This window comes from Centrocercus urophasianus, unplaced genomic scaffold (assembly GCF_019232065.1).
Source record: "Centrocercus urophasianus isolate 14NV4802_14NV808 unplaced genomic scaffold, USGS_Curo_1.0 seq_13, whole genome shotgun sequence".
Classification (NCBI taxonomy): domain Eukaryota; kingdom Metazoa; phylum Chordata; class Aves; order Galliformes; family Phasianidae; genus Centrocercus; species Centrocercus urophasianus.
The window spans coordinates 32019951-32039820 of NW_024884475.1; the positions used below are offsets into that span (position 1 = coordinate 32019951).

General features: G+C 42.5%; 1 protein-coding gene across 3 annotated transcripts; it reads right to left on the reverse strand.

Moving 5' to 3' along the window:
• Positions 1-73: 73 nt before the first annotated feature.
• LOC122156582 (group XIIA secretory phospholipase A2-like) lies at positions 74-18496 on the reverse strand. 3 transcript variants are annotated; one of them, XM_042811401.1, is made up of 10 exons: positions 18241-18496; positions 17573-17649; positions 16748-16913; positions 7718-7759; positions 6421-6463; positions 4263-4409; positions 3743-3819; positions 3125-3300; positions 2187-2343; positions 74-1560 (listed from the first exon to the last, which is right to left on the reverse strand). In XM_042811401.1, the coding sequence occupies exons 1-10, from the start codon at positions 18458-18460 to the stop codon at positions 1322-1324; spliced, it is 1344 nt and encodes a 447-aa protein (XP_042667335.1). In that variant the 5' UTR covers positions 18461-18496; the 3' UTR covers positions 74-1321. The 3 variants fall into 3 exon arrangements, with proteins under 3 accessions (XP_042667335.1, XP_042667336.1, XP_042667337.1); XM_042811402.1 differs by lacking the exons at positions 16748-16913; positions 17573-17649; positions 18241-18496 and adding an exon at positions 9624-9690; XM_042811403.1 differs by lacking the exons at positions 74-1560; positions 2187-2343; positions 3125-3300; ... (2 more) ...; positions 6421-6463; positions 7718-7759 and adding an exon at positions 12726-15447.
• Positions 18497-19870: the final 1374 nt, after the last annotated feature.

Consider the following 19870-nt stretch of genomic DNA (forward strand, 5'->3'; position numbering starts at 1 on the left):
AGGTTAAATTTTCACCAAAAGTAAGCAATTTTTAGACAATGTTTCTCAAAAAATAGCACATACATCAAACTCATTTTACTGTAAAATTGTTGCATTTTATTGAAAGAACTTACAAAAACATTCACAAATACATGATTTACTCAAAGCTTCAAAGTAGCCATATTAAGACTTAATATCCGTGACTCAGAACACAATATATGAAAGGATATAACTAAAGTAGAGCCAGTAAGTCAATTATTTTTTACCCAGAAAAGTGAATTAACTTTCCTTAGTGTGAGTTCTCCACTGTCTACCAGAGTTAAGCATTACATACCAATAATGTAAAAACTAATTTTTTTAAAAATTGTTTCTATTAAGAATTGCAATTACTAATGCTACAGTAGTAGCAACCTGAAACATCCTATGATGACAAGTATACTATCAGTTCTGTATACAAAATGACAGTGCACAGCTGATCTCTGGAGCCCAGAGGAGGCAGAGTCTGGTCCAACACCAATACCTCTGAAGTGCCAAGGTTTGCTTATGTTGTATATTGCAGAGCTGCCTAAAGATACCTAGAAGAGTGGCAAGTGAACTTGAACCATATAAATCATTTGCTTTAGTGATGTGTAGCAGATAAGCTTACCCCTGTCAAAGAGCGTGTTTGTACCCAAAATCATGCTTTTCCAAAGCAAGATATTTGCTGCCTTATTTCACTACTGCTTTCTTTCCCTCTGAGGATGCAAAGCACCATAAGCTTTAATTGTGCCACAAATGAAAATTATGCGCCAGCACAAGAAGTCCTTTATGTGCATTAGAACTATAACTGTACTCAAGGAATTAAGTACGTTTTTAGTGTTGAGAGGAAAAAAAACCACCCACCCTCAATAAATGCATAAAAATTAGATGGTAGATACTGTTGTACACAGATATAAAAAGATGCCTTGCAAGTATATTTCCTGTAAACCGTACTCTTGGAGCAAGAGAAGCTAACCTAATACAGTGTTTAAAAAGTTTTGGAAATAGTAAAAAGTGTGCCATAACTAAACAGATAAATTGACCAAAAATTTTTCTTTTTCCTTAAAAGTTAATTTCAATAAAATCTGAGCACCTGTTACTAATCTAGCACCAGTAAACTTCTTCCAAATTCCCTGAGATGAACAGAGCTGCAATATTAGCTTTAAATTTGCCTTAAGATTTTTGAAACTATTGCATATACAAACTATAAGGTTTGATCCCAGTGTTTTTGTATATAATCTTAGAGTATTAATCTCCTGATCTAAGATGGTAGTTTTCTCACTTCTGCAGTGAGCATTAAAGAATGTCATTATTAAGTAGCAACCTACTTAGATTTTGGGTGGAAATACAATTTTTTCGTCAACATTGAAGCAAAACAAGGAATCTGTTTTTTTCCTATAGCATTTATATCTCTGCACATATCCACTTTGCGATGAGAAACTTTTCGGTTAACGACAGTAAGGAGTTCTGTGAACTCCAAGGAAGAGCCGTGCTTCCTGAGAGCCTCACACAAATCTTGAATGTACCAGGAGCCGTTCACAGTTTCACGGTGAGAAAAGTAACCTATTGTAGAACAGGAAAATAAAATTATACTCAGTTGCAAGTAGCCACTCCCACTGAAAAACATTCACGACAGTAAATCCTGGTTAGCTTCACCTAATGGAATTACTACTGAATGTAAATCTTACCATGTCAAGTTATCCAGTCTCACTGGAAATGACAGAAGGATTTTGATATCACTTACTCAGTCTAGCCAAAAGGAATACAGTTTAGGAACTGGTAGCATATTGTCCACAGGACTGTATCTGCAATTTGCATGGCAGCAGATGAGACTGAGGACAAGACAGATGATGGACTGCGAAGTACAGCCGCATAGTATGGGGGAATATATAAGCCTCTAGAATACTACAGTCTAGGAGAAAAGGGGAATGCCTGCTGTTAGCACACAGCTCAGCAATAAAATTATAAAGAGAATGATTCTGTTTGGCAAATTAACTGCAATTTTGAATATTTGTTTTTAGTTGTTTTTACTTTTTTCCTAACATATGGGGCTCCTTCCCAGATGTCACTTAACAGGGAGCAAAACAGATGATGCGGAACTGTACTCATTATTTTGACTGCAAAATGAGGAAGTGTTCAAGCTTGTTAGAGTGAAATATCAGACACACAGACATGAAATAGAATTCTACCTTGTGCCACAGAATAGCACATAATAAAGTCTGCACCAGCTGGCAGGGTATAGACGCCAGCTGCATCCACTTCAGTCTGGTTAATAGTGGTTTCATCTTTGCTGTCTACTAAATCCTGAACGAGAACTGGGTCATCATGTTTATCACCTCGACATGCCTGTTGGGGAGAGAAGAATGATTATGTTTTCAGCTCTGTGAAGTTGATCTGTGTTACCACGATACTTTTAAACAGAGGGGACTCCTGTTGCATTCTACACTAACATACAATAATTGTAGATTCATAAATAAATTGTAGATTACAATAATTGTAGATCTACAATAATTGTAGATTCATAAAGATCCATGTAGTTTTCTATCAATTAAAATATTGGTGATGAAATCCAATAAAAACTCAGGGTCAGCTAAAGCAGGTTTCTCATGACGATGTCCTTACAAATTTGGATTGACCCCATATCCGACTGCTTCGAACAAGAAGCTGGACACAGACCTGGGATTCTTTCCAGCTTGCATTATCCTTTGAATCAAGGAGTGAAATAGGAAGTTACTGTATATGTTTTGTTTGACTGCTTAGCACCATCAGTATTTTTGTGACAATAAAGCCTTAATATGATACTTTATTTTTTTTAGAGATGCCAATTAAACAGATGGACTAGAGGTCTTTTCCAACCTTAAAAATTGTATGATGAGCATTGGTCGTGGAAAGAAATAAAAACAACAACAACAAAAACAAGAAACATAATCAAGTCATTCAATGATCAAGTGAAGGAACTTGCCTGGTGGAAAACAGTGAATGTAAGAAAATTAGATAACTTATTTCAGCCTAACCTATGGATGAGAGGTATGAATGGGAGGAACTGAGCTGAAGCTGTGCACAAATTTCTCCAAAAACTAGTGATACTTTCTTCTCTGCCATTAAATGTACACTGACAACATCTTACCTGAATTATAAATATCTTCGGCTTTCCTACCAGACTCTGGCACTTATCTCCTCTGAACATGTTTGTGATCGTCTCAATTTTGATTTGGGCATCATATGCGTAGACATGATCGTTCTCACCATGACTCAAGAACACACAAACAAAGCAGTCAGCATTGCTGTAGTCATCCAGAGAGGCTGAAATATCAAGTGCGCTTTAGATAACTAAACAGTGATCTTCGCTTTCAAAAAAACATGGCACATTTGTATCATATAATTTCATCTCAGATCAGTTATTTTTCAAGTGAACTGTATTTTCAAATAGCGTAAGACTGCAGAGATCTGAAGGCACAGTGATAAAGTATGGCTCAAGCCACTGAAAGTAAAAAAAGAAAAGAATTTTACTAACTTCTCCCAGCTGAATGCTAACTTCTTTCAGCAACTTCATTAGCTCTCAGCACAGATTTCCTTACATTGCAATAAAAAAAAAAATCTGAAGTTTAACCCTTAAACCCTTTTTATGTTGAACAGTGTGGACGAAAATTAAAGATTTTAAGTTAGCTGAGCATAGAGAACGGAAAACATAAGTCTAGAAATTCTGCTATCAGTAGTTAGACATAACTAATATATGGTCTCCTACCTTCATAAACTTTCTGGAGCACATCTTCTGCTTTCAGATCGTCAAAAATTCTGACTTCAAATCCAAGGTCTGTCAAACTATTGTTAACACACAAACATATTAGTAAAAACATTTTCTCAAATTATGTATCGATTACTACCAACTCAATTGCTTTCACTGTGAGACAGTTAATATTCATGTTTATGCATTGTTTATGAAAATAACTCAAAATGGTATTGGACTTGAACTGGTGTCCAGTGCATATGTAGTATCTAATTCAAGTTACTTTGAAGACTTTGGCCTAAGAGAGGTCTGGACTTGCTGCACTTGTATGACTTGTGCCAGCAGTTTCTGTGACATACAGGAATGTCCCCTGAAGTTTTTTTAATTATGTCTTTCTTTGTCGAGATTGCACAGATGCTTATGTTTGCAAAATATTTTCTTCTGTACTTAAACGTAAGATCTAGGTAGCTGCTTATTTGAGATCAATTTCTGAAGTTCAGATTTTTTTAAGCTTTGGGGGAGAAACCAAGTTTCTTACCTGCGTTTCAGATTGTTTCTGTCTGCCAAAGTCCCACGTCTATCTGGCAGCCTTAAATGCCAAAAAAAGTGCTCGTGATTGAAGATTAACGCAACTCCTCTTCTCTGATGGTTCATTTTGTACTGCTCTGCAGGGTCAAACGTTTGTCTGTTGCCAGAGATAGAAAACTTTCTTGATGAGTTAGTTGCTAATTGAATTCCTTTCCTGTATTCCTACTAGCTGAGACTGTTGTAATTGACTAGAGACTGAGAATCCAATTTCAGAAGACCTTCAAATGTGTGATATTTTAGAAAGAACCTAAATCATTAAGTATTTTTTGAAAGCTTGGACATGTTAAACAGTTCAGTAAAACCACGCTTAGGCTGGGGACAAGGATCTGTCAGGGAGCGTTGAACGGTTTCTCTATATTTGTATTTTCTGTTTCCAGGAGGCTGTCACATTAATAACACATTGAGGCAGATAGAAGTGCATTTCAGATTTGGCTCCAATTCTCCATGTTACATGTTTAGCTAAATATTATTTTAGCAGAGTTATATGGTGCATATGTATTTATTTGGAAGTTTAACTGTGTGAAATTTGCTTCCAGTTCTTCTAATTGAGCTGAGTGTCACATCATAAACAGCAGCCTATATTCCATATACTGGTTGATGAGGTAGTATACATACTGTTTATGAGAAGTCAAGAAGTTTGTATTATTTACAGATTAAAATGAAAGCTATGATGGTACAACTGTTGACTGGTGTTTAGCAACCAACCAACAGAGCCCTACAACCAAGGGTCTATCGGCAAGAGCACAAATGGCCGACCCAGCTCCTAAGTAGAGAAATTTTAAATATCAAGGCAACAAATGTGTAGAGCATTTGTATGTTTGGAGTAGCATTCTGTTTCTTTTATTGTGTTATAAGCAAACACAGCACAGAGGTCTGCATTAACACGCTGTGATCTGTACACTTAGACCCAAAGGGTTCTCTCCAGGCTTTGGCATGGCTGTATCTAGGGAGACAAATCGTGCTGCTTCAGTTGATAGAGGCATCAGTGCAGGGAACAGAGGCTAAAATATTTCTGATGATAGTTCCTCACAACAGAAAAGGCCCGTGCTGTAGGTTTACAGAATGACAGTCCAGGTCATGCTGCCCTAGAACTGTCCGTAGGCAGAGCTGCTGTATTTGCCATGTTACTGTTTTGTTTTCTTTTCCTGCTGCAGAATGCTCAGTATTGGTGCAATTCCTAGAAAAAGTTCAGAATACTCACTTGCAGAAGTTACTTAAAGATTACAGTTTACTCCAAAATGTGTTTTCATGTTTTCATTTCACTACAAAGCAACCAAAATGTTTCATTAAGTATTTGTGCTGCTCCACTTTACTATGAGCAGCTCCTTAAAACATCTGTTCATAATGCCTGCAGAATTCAAACAAGGAGCAGGAATTCTGGACAGCTGATCCCCACCTGGGGATTTCTGAAGTGCTAGATGGAAAACTGGTCAGACGAATAAGTGGGATGCTTTATCACACTCTCCCCACTTGGAGTACTTAACATGATAAAATGCAAAAATGCTCAACTTTAGCTGTTTAATTATGACTGATATTTCACCTGTGTCAGTGCCAGAGCTTGTTCAGATTCTGGTGATTTTTGTTCCTTTGGGTTTATATGTGGCTTATATCCTTGGATCCATGAAAGGACCATTAAAGGATGGTCTCCTACATAATTCTTCCTCTGCTCAGCTGTATTCACTGAGCAAACAAGGCAAAGAAAGCTACCAGACAGAGAGTTTACCTTTTCCAGGGCTACACAATGTTGCATAATGGAGCAAGAAAAATTAATGGAACCACTACCTCATTATCTCTACACTCTCTCTATAGAGGACTATATTCTTGTGTTACACACTACTGTTTTGCCCAACTGTGCATAGATTGTGATGGTATTTTTGTCATTCTCTCTGCACATTGCTTAACATAACATGAATGTACTCCTAAGAATCCCTTCTGCATGCCTTCATCATAAGAAGGATAGTTCTAAACCTGATGTTGCTAAAACTAAAAACGTGTTGTGTAAATGGGTGAGGTTGACTGAGTAATCCAGTTGCATTCCTAACGAAAGCCAGGAAAATGTCAACTGACCGCAGCAGGCCATCTCTCCATCGTTGCCATCAGAATCATACCTTATATCAAATGCATCCACTTCTGTGATGTTCTGATTTCCATCTGTTAGAGAGAAAAAAGTGATTTAGCCAACAAACCTTTAAAGGGAAAAGTTTGAACTTGTGCATCCAACCGTAAAGTTTAGCTATTAGTGTGAAAGATGAACCAAATTGAACTCATTCACACATCAGCTAAGTAGGCATGCAGTTTAACAACTTCATTAGCATTTGTACTCCAAACATTTGGAGGCTGTTCTTAGAATTTTGATTCTAGCAATATGAATTTTAGGTGGTCAAGATGTGCACATTTTTTATTTAGCTAGCTATCTGTAGCTACTTAAATACATAAATCATGATCTTGGAATACATAAGGAGTTAACAGTCTATATTTAAACAGTCTCTTTGGCTCAATAATTAGGAGTTTACATTATCTAAAAATACTTTTTTTTTTTTTTTATTTCAGTAGCGCTGCTAATGCAAAACTGAGCAATCTCTGAGGTTGGGTGCAGCTTATGAATCACAGAATCATAAAATCACCAAGGTTGGAAAAGATCTCCAAGATTATCCAGTCCAACTGCCTACCTACCACCAATACTCCCCTACTAAACCATGTCCCTTAGTACCACATCTAAATGTTTTTTGATCACCTCCAGGAACAGTGACTCAACCACCTCCCTGGACAGCCTGTTCCAGCACCTGGCTGCTCTTTTGGAGAAGAAAGTTTTCCTAACCTGAACCTGAACCTCCCCTGGTGCAGCTTGAGTCCATTCCCTCTCATCCTATTACTAGTTAAGCAGGAGAGAGTATGACCCCTGCCTCACCACAACCTCTTTTTAGTTTTAGAGAGTGATAGGGTCTCCCCTGAGTTTCCTCTTTTCGAGACTGAGCAATTCCAGTTCCCTTAGCCCCTCCCCAAAACACCTGCACTCTTACAGCTTCTCTGGACACACTCCATGGTCTCAATGTTTTTCTTGTAACGAGGAGCCCAAAACTGAACACAGCACTCAAGGTGCAGCCTCAGCAGAGCTCAGAAGGTAGTATAACCATATGAAATTATGCAAGATTTATACCTTCTGCTAAATTATCACCAGTAACAGAATGCACATGAAGGTAACATTGCGGAAACAACTGGGAATCTGCATATCTTGGGAGGGTGCAAAACTGAAGGTTTGGCAGATGGCCAGGCCAAAATACCTAGATCTTTTTTCTTAAACATCTCCATGGGCTCTTCTTATCATATCATCTTCTTATCATATCATTCTACTACTATCACTAGAGACTAACAACCACATTATGAAAACTATATGCTGTATTGTACCTGTAGTGGTTGGTGTAGGTTTGCTGTCCAACTGGACACGGCCTGCAATCAAAACAAAAGACATGGTCACATATACATATATTTTAAAAATTATTTTGTATATATGATTTTCCTAGTTTTTGTCCTTGTTTTTCACTTCTGACTAAAGCCTTTAGCAAAATGAATTAGCATGTATGTATTGACTGAGATGTTCATAAAGACACTAGAGTAAGCTTGGAGCTCTAGAGCTGACTTTACAAGCCTTTATGTTGAACTTAGCAAGGGAGACTGAGAGACAGCTTAAAGGAAGTCATACCCTTTAAAGTGTTGCTATTTACACACAAACTTCCCATCTGTAAATACTGATCATGCTTTCAAGCCTTGTGTCCTGCAAGTATCACTTGTGACCTCTTGTGATGGATAAAAAGCTATTTCAGTTTGCATAAAACAACATGCAGGTCAGACTAAGGACAGAAGTGTTGAAAATGAGCGCAGACAGAATGTAGTGGCAAAACTTGTGCCTGTGATTTTGTTTATAATATGAGCCAGAGATCTGTATGTTTAAATTTACACTTTTTGCTTGTGTACCTGAGATCTATCTGATACTTTTGCCTCAACTTAAAAGAGAGGGGGAGGAAGGAAACACTTCCAAAACCTTCAGCAGACTTTTAAAAGGTTAAAGTAAGACTTTTGTACAGAATACGCTGTCATGTAGATACAAAAACTATGGAATGCCTGAGCCAAGGGAGACCTGGGAAAGATGTTTTACTTGTTCTTTTAAATCTGTTTAGCATGTTTCCAGCCTTGAGCTTTTCACTTCCACAGTAGCTTCATTCAGGTAAACAAACAAAAAAAGTGGTGTATGACAAACTGCCTGCTTGTTTTACACAGGCTAAGAATTGACTGTTCTCAAAGGGGGAATTGTCTTTTATCTTGTGAAGATGGATTGTTTTAAAGAAATTAAAACTCAGCTATGCACTGAGCTACACAGTGAGATCTGGCTACGTGTTCTTTGGATGTATTTTAATCTCATAACATTTCTAATAGGCCAAAGGACATGATACTTAGAAAATACCAACAGCACAAGAAACGCACGTGTATGCCTAACAGCATCCTGGGGAACAAAAACATACAACTACCACCAAGGAAAATAGTACACTTTACCGAAGCCAGGCTTGCTTGAAAAAGAGAATGCCAGGGGTTACAAATTGAAAACATTCAATGTCAGATGATGTTAGTGCCTCTTTGAGTGCCTGGACACTGGGGGTACTCTCAACGAAGGGGCAACACAGAAGAAAACGTCGGACCCTTCAGCCTGAGGGGTCCAAGCCCACGTGTGCTGCAGCTGCTCGGCCTGCACGTGGCTTCTACCATGTCAAGCATTCTAGTTTCACCTCAGTTAAATTACAAGTGTCAACATCTGCACCTTAGCAGTCCAGATTTCAGAAGTCTGTCAGTATATGGTTCATCTCTGAAAGTGAACACTGACTATAAATTTCGTTTATGCTTGCAGTAGTTACATTTTGAACTACCTGGCGCTTTGGCGGCAGGTTCCGAGTCATCTATCAGCTTTACGGTAAGAACACCGACCGCAGCGGTGCCGGCGCCTCCCAGCGACAGGGTTTCAGCCACGACAGCCACATCTGCGCTCCCTCCCGCCCCTGCACCGACAGCACAATTATCTCCAGCAGTAACCTGGAGTTCCAGTACTTTCGTTCCGGGTCCCCATGCAAATCGGTGTTTCCGCCTCTTCCCCCACCCCCCACTCTTTTGTTTCGCAGGCGGAGGAGGCCAAGCTCCCCCCCTCAGAGCGCAACAGCGGCCCCGCTCCCCGGGACTGGCCCGGGGCTCCCTCTCGCCGCTGCCCTCAGCCCGCAGAGACCCGTGGGGCAGGGAGCGTGCCGGCCGCTAACAGCCGCCCGCCTACCTGCCGCCCGCCGCCGCTCCGCGCCCGACATGTCGAGAGCCCGGCTCCGCGCCCGCCTTGTGCCGGCCCGGCCCGCCTCCTCCACGCTGCCTCCGGAGGAAACGGGGCGGGAGCAGCGCAGGCCGCGGGCCGTCCCAACGCGCCCCGAGGGCGCTCAAAGAAGCGCTTTCGCTTGGGCCAGCGCCGGAGTGGCGGCGCCTTGCTACCGGTGAGGCGCTGCGGTGCTGCTCAGGCGAGGCTCGGGGCTCTGCCAGGCGGCACAGGCGTGCACGGTTTCCCCTGCTGTAAGGCTTCTGTGAACCACATTCGCGAGTGAAGGCCTGACAGAGTTGAAAGCTCGCAGATTTGCAACCTCGGTCTGTTACTGCATGAGTACTCTTTGGTGAGCCTGTGACCAGAGCTCAGGTGCTGGGGAGAGCACCCAGAGAATGGCCTTGTGTGTGGGCAGCCTCGCCTTTTCATGGTCAACCGAAGAGCTCCCAGAGCACTGGTGGCTTGCCAATGTGACTCCCAGCTACAGGAAGGGTCCTTAAGAGATCTGAGGAACTACGAGCCTGCCAGCTTGACCTCGGTGCCAGGAAAGGTTATGGAGCAGATCACCTTGATGAGATCACGCAGCGTGTGCAAGACAACGGGGATGAGGCCTGACCAGCATGGGTTCACAGAAGGCAGGTACTGTTTGATCAACATGTTCTTCTATGATTGATGATGAGGTGGATGAGGGAAAGACTGTCGACTTAGTCTCCTCAGACTTTAGCAAAGCCTTTGGCACTCTCCAGCAGTATTCTCCTGGAGAAGCTGGCAGCCTGTGGCTTGGACAGGTACTCTCTTTGCTCTGGGTAAAGAACTGAGTGGAGGGCAGAGCCCGCAGAGTGGTGGTGAATGGAGTTGAATCCAGCTGTCAAGAGTGGTGTCCCCCAGGGGTCGACATTGGGGCCCGTCCTGGTCAGTATCTTGACTGATGACCTATGCACCCACAGTAAGTTTGCAGATGACACCAAGCTGGGAGTAAGTGTCAGTCTGCCTGGGGGTAAGAAGGCTCTACAAAGTACAGTGGATTGCAGGGCTGAGGTAACTGGGATGAAATTCAACAAGACCAAGTATCCGGTCAGCGTCACTTTGGTTGCAACAGCCCCAGGCAGCGCTTCAGGCTTGGGGCAGAGTGGCTGGAAGGCTGTAGGAGAAATGGACCCGAGGGTGTTGATCAGCGCTTGACTCAGCATGACCCAGCAGTGTGCCCAGGTGGAGAAGAAGGCCAGTGGCTTGTATCAGAAATAGCATTGCCAGCAGAAGCAGGAAGATGATTCTCTCTCTGTTCTCAGCACTGGTGAGGCTGCACCTCAAGTACTGTGTTCAGTTTTGGACCCCTCAATACAAGATAGTAAGGTCATGGAGTGTATCCAGAAAATGGCACTGAAGCTGTGATGGGTCTGGAGCATAGGTGTTACGGGAAGCAGCTAAGGGAACTTGGATTGTTCAGTCTGGAGGAGGCTCAGGGGAGACTTTATTACTCTCTACAACTACCTGAAAAAGAGGTTGTGGTGATGTGAGGGTTAGCTGCTTCTCCTGCATAACTAGGAATGGGGTGAGAGGGAACGTCCTCAAGTTGTGCCAGGCAAGATTCAGGTTGAATGTTGTTATGGTTAAAAAAAATTTCTTCCCTGAAAATGTGGTTAGGTGCTGGAATGGACTGTCGAGGGAGGTGGTTGAGTCACTGTCACTGGAGGTGTTCATGAACTGTGTAGATGTCGTACTGAGGGACATGGTTTAGTGGGGAAGCGTTGGTGGTAGGTGGATGGTTGGACTGAATGATCTTGGAGGTCTTTTCCAACCTTGGTGATTCTATGATTCTGTATCATGTATAAACGGAAGTCAGTGCCCAAACCCATCCTTCTGTACCTAAGCTCTGCAGGTCTGTAACGAGGACGGGTCTGAACTGTGTATCTGGCCCATTGCTTGGTGAGCTCTGGGGCATACTGACGTGTGAGGCAGCTCTCAGAGAGCAGCACTGCTATAGGCACAAGAGGGGGTGGCTCTAGATAGGGATTTTCAGTATTTTATCCAGTCTGACTTGTTTTACATGTTTGTTTACAAATAAGGAATTTTGGACACGGTGGCTTCCTTTTGGGTGATGGATCAATGAGTATTTCTCACTGCCTTCAGTGAGAAATATGTTTTTCCCATGTTTGGACTCGCTGTCCTGAACCCACTAGCAGCCAGCGAGATCAAGATAAAATTGTTTAAATTCTTTTTGTTTATTCAGACAAAACAAGATACAACTACTAGACTTCAGCGCCTTTCTCATGCTGTAAATCAGATTCTTACTAGCCAGATTTATTTATTTATTGCAAATTGTAGTTCTCTCAGCTGCTATTGGAGCTGCCCCTTACACTTTTTGGCTGCAGTAATTCTGTATGAAGGAGCAAGCGCAGAGCCCAGCCTGGGGCTCTGTAGCAGCAATCTGTTATGTAGCCCTAAGCAGGTAGCTTAGGTCTCAGTGTGTTAAATGACACTGCTAATGCACAGTGCAATGTCCCTGATTCATTTTAGGATCGTAGTTTAGGATTTAGCATTGTAAGGTGTGTTTGGTATAATTTGCAGGGAACTACAAGCAAGAATTCATGCAACGGACAAAACTTAGTCAAAGGCTCTCTGGAAGAAGATAAATGCTTCCACAACTACCAAAGTGTCATTTGTATTATTTAGCAGCATTAAGGCTCTTTTTAGTATTAAAAATGGTTTGAGGGAAGCTATGAAATGTTTTCACAGTGCATTTACAGGTAAATACATTAAGGAACAAAACACAGTGCTTTCCAACAGTGAAAATTTTTCTTCTATGTCCATTTAAGCATATAATTGAAGCTCACTTTTACTTGAATTACCTAACTAAATTATGACATTATGTTGGACTCACTGCATCAATGTTTTAATTTTAAACAATCAGGGTACTACAGAGCCACTTCAATTCTGTGACAAAATCTCCTTGTATTTAAAGGCACCACAAGTTGTTCAGACATAGTTTTGTAAAACTTGGCAGCCGTGTCCTGCCGTGTTATTTAATACCCACAAGTAGGAAAATAAAATCAGGAAGCATGGCCAAGGTACTTTGGCAGGAATTTTATTGTATAAGACACTTATATTGTGTCATGTACCATAAGCTTCAGTGAAAAAAAAAATACCACAAAAAAATAGTAAAGCAAAAACATATAAAAATACTTCCAGAAGAGAAATGGCATTGCAATCTGTGAGTTAAGTGAACTTTAAACTTTCTGCATAGTTTATTTTCCCTGCTCATGGATGCAGTACTTTGATTTTCAGTCATATTCTGTGGATTTCTAAGGCAAATCATGGCAGCAGGACATGACTCAATGCAAAAGTCAACTGAGGTCTGACAACTGGAGACTAGCAACAGAAAATCAGTACAGAGGGCAAACCCCAAATAATTCAGACATCAGATGATTTCAGCTAGAGCAGTATGGAAGAGATGACAGAAATAAAGGCTCAGATGTCTGTCAGCCTCACAGAGGTCATGGGAAAAGGTGACAGAAATAAAGGCTCAAATTTCTATCAGCATCACAGAGGGCATTTTAAATAAAAAGGTTTCTTGGGCTCACTGACCCTACCTGTGGAATCTTCTAATTTTCAATCAGAATGGACTAAATGAAAGCAAAGATGTATACAGTAGCTAAGTTGTGCCATGAGAAAAATATAAATCAACCTCTTTGAACAATATATCCTTTCTACACATATAATACACAATGCATTGTTTAATTTGAAAAATAAAGACTTGAATCCTTTCTAAACTTATGTAACATTACAACCACATTCCAGTATTCTGTCAAATCAGAAGTATATCCTTAGGTCACAAACTGTTCACTTTAGGAGTCAATCCTTAAAAGGATCAACATACTTATCTGAAGAGTGCTGAAGAAGTTAATTACTGGATCAGTTAGAAATATATAGTGCACATATATATCTTGCTTAGGGCTTTTTTCTTTGTTTTAAAACAAACCACAGGACAGAGTACATCAGAGAGATCTGAAGGTATCTATTCAAAGTGAAGGGCTATTCAAGGTGCTATTTTAACTGCAGAACTCTCTTATTGTTATCTATCAGATACATCAGCTGTGTGGAAACCTAGCACTTGGCCTATATTAGAAGTAATCCGAGATTCAACCCTTCTGCACCTCTGATTTCCCCCCATGCAGTTTCCTTTTTTTTTTTTTTTTTATAATTGAAAATAGCATTTGTGTTTTACAGTAGCATACCCTAAATGTACATACACTAGAAGAGTCTAAGTTCAGTTTCCAATTTGTAGTGTAAAGATAAGGAAGACTTAACACTTTTTTTTCTGTTTTCTAAACGCGAGGAAGAATAGTGTAGTGACTTTCAAACCAATACATTCATGTCAGTGTTTAATATAAGTCATTAAGGTTGGAAAAGACATCCAAGATCATCTAGTCCAACCATCAACCCACCACCACCTTGCCCACTAAACCATGTCCCTAAGTGCTGCATCTGCACATTTCCTGAAAACCTCCAGAACCCCTCCTGCCACCGCAGGGACAGCACTCATATGATGGTGTTCCCCCCCCAACCCTTCTTTCTTTCTCTCAACTTCCTCCTTCAGCCTGGCCTTGTACAGAAAGACAATGAAGGACAGTACTGGTAACACTCTAAAACAGTTTAACGACCACAAATCTGTCTCAAACTGGGAGGCTGAAAGAATGGATAGAAGGCACCTGGTTCAGCAGCTGAGTGCCAACTGAGCACGCGCCTAAAAACAAAGTATGACTATGAGTCATTCATCTTACCCCATAACTGGTGAGCAGCACAAACAGCTTTTCAGGCTCTCCTGTGTGGCACAGGGCTGCAGGGATAAGATCTCCCCTCAGGAGACATCTCAACTGTGAGGCTTGGTGCACTTGAGGCAATGACGCTGCTGGTGTATGACATCCTGTCTTGGTGCTGGCTACCTGCTTCTTTGCTGGAGCCTCCCAGAATGGCCAGAGCTGAAGATGGCCTCATATACACCAGGCAGCTAGGCAGCCCCAGAGCCAAGTGCCGGCATCAGTGCTGGCTGCCTCAGCTCTCACCACAGGCCTGGAGCCCAGCACTATGCTACCACAGCAGCCAGAACCCCCTCTCCAGATCCCACCTCCAGCAATGAGATGTGCCACCTCCTCAATGCCATCTTCCTCTTCAGGAAGCTCAGGGGCATGGCCCCAGTCAGAAACTGGGTGATGAATAAGATTAAGGCAGAGTTTGAGAAGCTGCTCCAGACCAAGTTGACAGGGAAGGTGCTGGAGGAGCTCAGCTTCAGGGACTCTATCTGGGCAATATCCTGCCCATCTTCAAAGCCAGCAGACTCATCTGGCTGCTGGTCGGCAATGAGGAGAGCTGCCCCGAAGAGCTGAGCTTCGAGTAGACCTGGAATACAGTGGCGACTTCCATCTGGCTGTTGACTCTGTCTTTGAGTCTTTGATAAGTCAGCCTGCCAATTCATCAAGATCTGGGTGATGGGGCTGAAGCTGGTCTTCATGCACCTACTCTTCGTGAATTGGTCCTTCTCTTTTATGGATGACTTCGTGATAGTCTCTTTTTTTTTTTTAAAAAGAGCATTTGTGTCAGGCCTGAGAAGCGTAAAACATTTGTTTCATTCCAGTTGTTTTACTTCATTCCTAACTGCTGGACATTCACACCTTTCAGAGATCTGTCTTATCCTCATAGCGACACATACATGAAGCTCTCTGGCTGTCAAGGTATGGCTTACATCCTAAGTGTATAACTGCATCAAACAACAGCTGAACGATTGATTCACAAGCTGCAAGCAAAGAGACATTCAGTTAGAAGTACTCTTTAGATAGAATACAAAACTAATAGGCATGACTGGCAAACTGAGAAGGATTTTGAAAAGCAATCTTTTCTGAGCATTGCAAACAGACTGTCAAAAGAAAAGAATAAACTGATATAGAATCAGCTAAATTGTGATTAAAGATTTTTCATGTACCAGTCACAACACTCAAGGTGATTCACTGGCTATGGAATGTTGTTGGTGTTAAAAGCATCACTCAGTCTTGGAAAGATGAAAGAACTGTTATACCTTTTACTTTCCCAATTTATCACGGAACCATAGAATGGCCTGGGTTGAAAGGGACCACAATGATTATCAAGTTTCAAACCCCTGCCGTGGGGCAGGGTCACCAACCACCAGACCAGGCTGCCTAGAGTCACATCTAGCCTGACCTTAAATGCCTCCAGGGATGGGGCATCCACAGCTTCCTTGGGAAACCTGTTCCAGTATGTCACCGCCCTCTGTGTGAAAAACTTCCTCCTAATATCTAACCTAAACCTCCCCCTTGTCTAATCGCTATCCACCCTCATAAACAGCCGTATTTATGCAAAGCTCCTTTAATAGGAGCTCAACAGAAATGAGTAAATAAATATTCACCAGTTCTGACAAAGCAGAAATACAGAAATATGATGACCTCTTTGCAGTTACATGAATCTGAGAAGTTCAAATACAGGCTTATTCTAAAAACTGATTGTTTTCAGTGGGACTCTTCACTGAAAAAGAACCACTGTCTAAATTGTGTGGTTATGTCATGTATTGATCAGATGCGGGCCAATAAACAGAAGAAATGCAATCACAGGATTATAGACTGTTCGGAAAACACCTAAAATATATGCACTAAGGGATAGTATTAAGGGATAGTATTCTACCATAATAATATATTATTTTAATACTTAATTTCACAAAAGGAAACAATTGAGTATTTTCCTACTGTTTATATGTAGTAGACCTCTAGAAATCAGTCAGCAGAACAGTCAGCATTTAGCTACACTACTGCAAATGCAACAATTATAGTGTGTTTTGATAATCCTAGAAGGGAAGCCTTATTTTTTCAGCTCAAGGTTAGTTTTAACTCTGGTAATTTTCCTATGCTGTGTAATTGCTCAGCTGCGTCTTGGCTGCATACAGAAGGAAAGAACAACAACAGCATCAGTTTATGGAAATGTAGCATTACTGTGCAGCAAAAAGATTCTTTGCCAGACAAGCTTAGTAAAACTTAGGGGCCAAAAAAAAAAAAAAAAAAAAAAAAAAAGGCATTTATCAGACTTACCCTGTACATTCTCTGATATACCAAGTGTTTTCTGCACATCTCTGCAAATTTTGGAGAGGCAGGACTGAAACTGCTCATCACAGTCATTTTTTTTATTGCCACAAGTATCATAACATCTATCGTGGTGATTGCAGCACTTTGTCATCAAAGGGATACCAATGTCAAACTGTGGGGAAAAATCCCACATGCACCATGAGTAATGTATAAGAGAAAAGAAGGAGTCTATGAATATGATAGAGTATAAAAGTTAGAAAACAAAAACTAAAGTAATCAGCAGCTGTCATTCACTTATCTCTATCGTTTGCTGTTCACTAAGCTGTGCTGGTTTGACCCCAGCTAGCAGCCAAATACCCACATAGTTGCCTGCTTAACCCCTGCCCCTCACAGGTCAGGGTAGACAACAGACAGGTCAAAAACAAGAAAACGCATAGTTCTAGACAGAAGTTTAATAAGTGAGCAGAAAAGGGAAAAGCCACTCAAAATAAGCCATGCAAAAGCAATCACTCACCAACCCCTCATGCCCAGCCTATCCCTCAGAAACACTCCCTCTCTGCCCCTTCTCTATCCACAACAGTTCTATTGCTGAGAGTGATGTTACATGGTAAGGAACATCCCTTTGGCTTCCGAGTCTGTCTCAACTCATCCCCTCCCAGCTCCTTGCCCACATATTATTGCCAAAGCATTGCCCGAGCTAACAAAAGCAGGGACATAGCACACAGGTGCTGTCTCATCCTTAGAAAGTGAGAGGAAAAACACCAACCAGCTCAAGGAAAGTCAGCATATGAAAAACCACACACACACACAGAAACCCCCAAATGGACTTACATGAACTCCAAATAGAGGTGATCCACAACCACTTGGCGGTGAAGGCTTATATCCATAGCGAGGAAAGGGCTTTGATCCTGAAAAAGATAGTTTCTAGTGCTTCAAAAAGTTTTTTTTCCAGATTTTTAGCACTGTCAAAACTCAGCGCAGGCATTCTAATGGGCCTGAGACAGCACCAGCTGCACATCTGATATAAGCACCTGAATGTCTACAACTCTTATCAAATTGAAAGAACTAAGCACGTTATAAATAATAATAAAGAAATAATAAAACAATGAGAAGGCACCTGAGCAAATATTTACTTTAGATTTCAAGTTAAAAAAAGAAAAGCCTCGAATATCTGAAACTAATACATCACACATAGGATTACATTTAAAAAAAAACAGAGGTTCTTTGAAAAATTAATGAACTTACTCTAAGTTACTTTATATGCAATCAAGAACACTACTCTGATGTTTTCAGCTTAACCTTTGCAACTCCCTGGCAGGAAGCACGGCGCTGCTCGGGCTCAGCCTGCCGGCCCGCCGGCTGCCGGCTCCCCGCAGACGCCGCTGGAAGCGGGTAAGGCCGCCGCTCCTGGAGCGGGGCAGGGCGGCACGGCGAAGCCCGCTCTCGGAGCTATAGACAGCTGCCGGAGGGGTCCCCGCTCGCCCTCCCGCTCGTCTCACCGTCGCTGCATTTGTACTGGCAGAGGCCGTCCTCGCCGCCCAGGAGGTCGAGCGCCGCGTTGAGGTACACGTCGATCTTGTGCACGCCGTTCCGGATGGTTTTCAGCGTCATCCTCCAGTCCGGGGTCTGCGGCGCCTCCTGGCTCCAGGCCGCCGGGGACCGCGGGCCTACCCAGGCACCCGCCATCAGCAGGGGCAGAAGCAGCAGGGCTCGGGCCATGCCCGCCGAGCAGCACCCCGCCCCGCCGGGCGCTCGCTAAGCCACCACCGCGCGGCCGCAACGCCCCGCACGCACGGCCCGGCCCGCCGCCATCGGCCCCACGGGCGCCGCCCCGATGCTGGGCGGGACTGAGGGCAGGCCGTAGCCTGGTGGGGGAGCACGGCTGGAGTCTGTTTGTGGCCCGGCGTCGCCGCGTGGGGTGCTGGGAGCGGAGCTGCTCTGGGGCTTTTCCACGTGCGAGCGATTCGCTTCCAGGTAACGGCACCAAGCGTGCGCGGTGCGGCCGCAATTAGGGCGGTGCAGGAGGACTTCTGTTCAGCGCCGAAAGCCTAGTGTTGCGCTGCTGACTGGTACCCTGTGAGTCCCCTGCTCTAACAGCGCGTTCTGCGCTTCTTAGGCGAGGCAGGGTGGAACCACGCGGGAGTCGTTTTAATTTCTGCAGCGAAAGTCTTGTTTTAAGACGTGTGGAATTCCTGAGAATACAGGCATAGTAGGATTTTAGGACACAGGTAACCGCAGGGGACGGGAAATGTAAAGAACACGGACAGGTGAGATCAAAAATACCTGGTAAATGCTGTTGTGTGTTTGGGCTTTTGTTTGCTTGCTTGTTTTTCCTCTTCAGTCTTTTACGTTCGTTATTGTTAACGAACGTTATTGTTAGACAGAAGAGGGAGCTCTTGCCGCACCTATACTGGAAAGTGCCCGTCCCTGAGGCTGCTGTACGGAAGCCCTCCTTCGGCGGAGCAGTTCCAGGGAAAGGGTGTTGTGCTCACGCACGTTCCTGAACGGAAAGCCTTGGTAGGGGCGGGTAAGGAAAGCAGTCTTTACTCTTGCTTTGCTCGTAGGTGACCGACTTGCCCAATTCATGCTGATGCGACTTTTTTTTTTTTTTTTTTTTTTTTTTTTTTTTTTTTTTTAAACAAGTCAGTGGAGAATGAAGTCAGTGAAAATGTCTAAATGTTGCCTGAAGTACGTAATGGTGAATCATTGAAAACCAAGCTCCAGACCAACCCCCAAACTCACAAAACTTGCACAGAACCCACCCCTTTTCCCCAGTGTCTATGTGAACATATGCTATTGATTTGGTGGGATAGCTGATCGAGAGGAATGAAGCAAAATAGGTCTTTTTTTTCAAACACTTGTAAATTGTAATCTAGCAAAGGGTGTTACAAAACTGTTGCACAGTTCGACAGGACTGAAATGGTCCTGAAGTCATTTGTACCAATACAAAACTACTGGTTTTTAGAAAGGAGCCAGAACTTTCCTAGTGGACTCAGGGCTTACCCTACCTACCAGATCATTCTCTTTGTGGGTAACTTTCTGAATAACTGCATGGCCTAACTTCCTGTGATTGCATAGCACAGGATCAGAGGCCTGTAAGGATGTGTTTTTTCTTTGTGTTACTCATCA

Bases quoted from the DNA above. Each gene is read 5' to 3' on its own strand.
- LOC122156582 (XM_042811401.1), bottom strand. From the start codon at position 18,460: ATGGCCCGAGCCCTGCTGCTTCTGCCCCTGCTGATGGCGGGTGCCTGG. The intron at 17,650-18,240 runs GTGAGACGAGCG...TATCTTTTTCAG, and splicing joins CCAGTACAAATGCAGCGACG to GATCAAAGCCCTTTCCTCGC. The intron at 4,410-6,420 runs GTATGATTCTGA...CTCTGGCAACAG, and splicing joins GTGGATGCATTTGATATAAG to ACAAACGTTTGACCCTGCAG.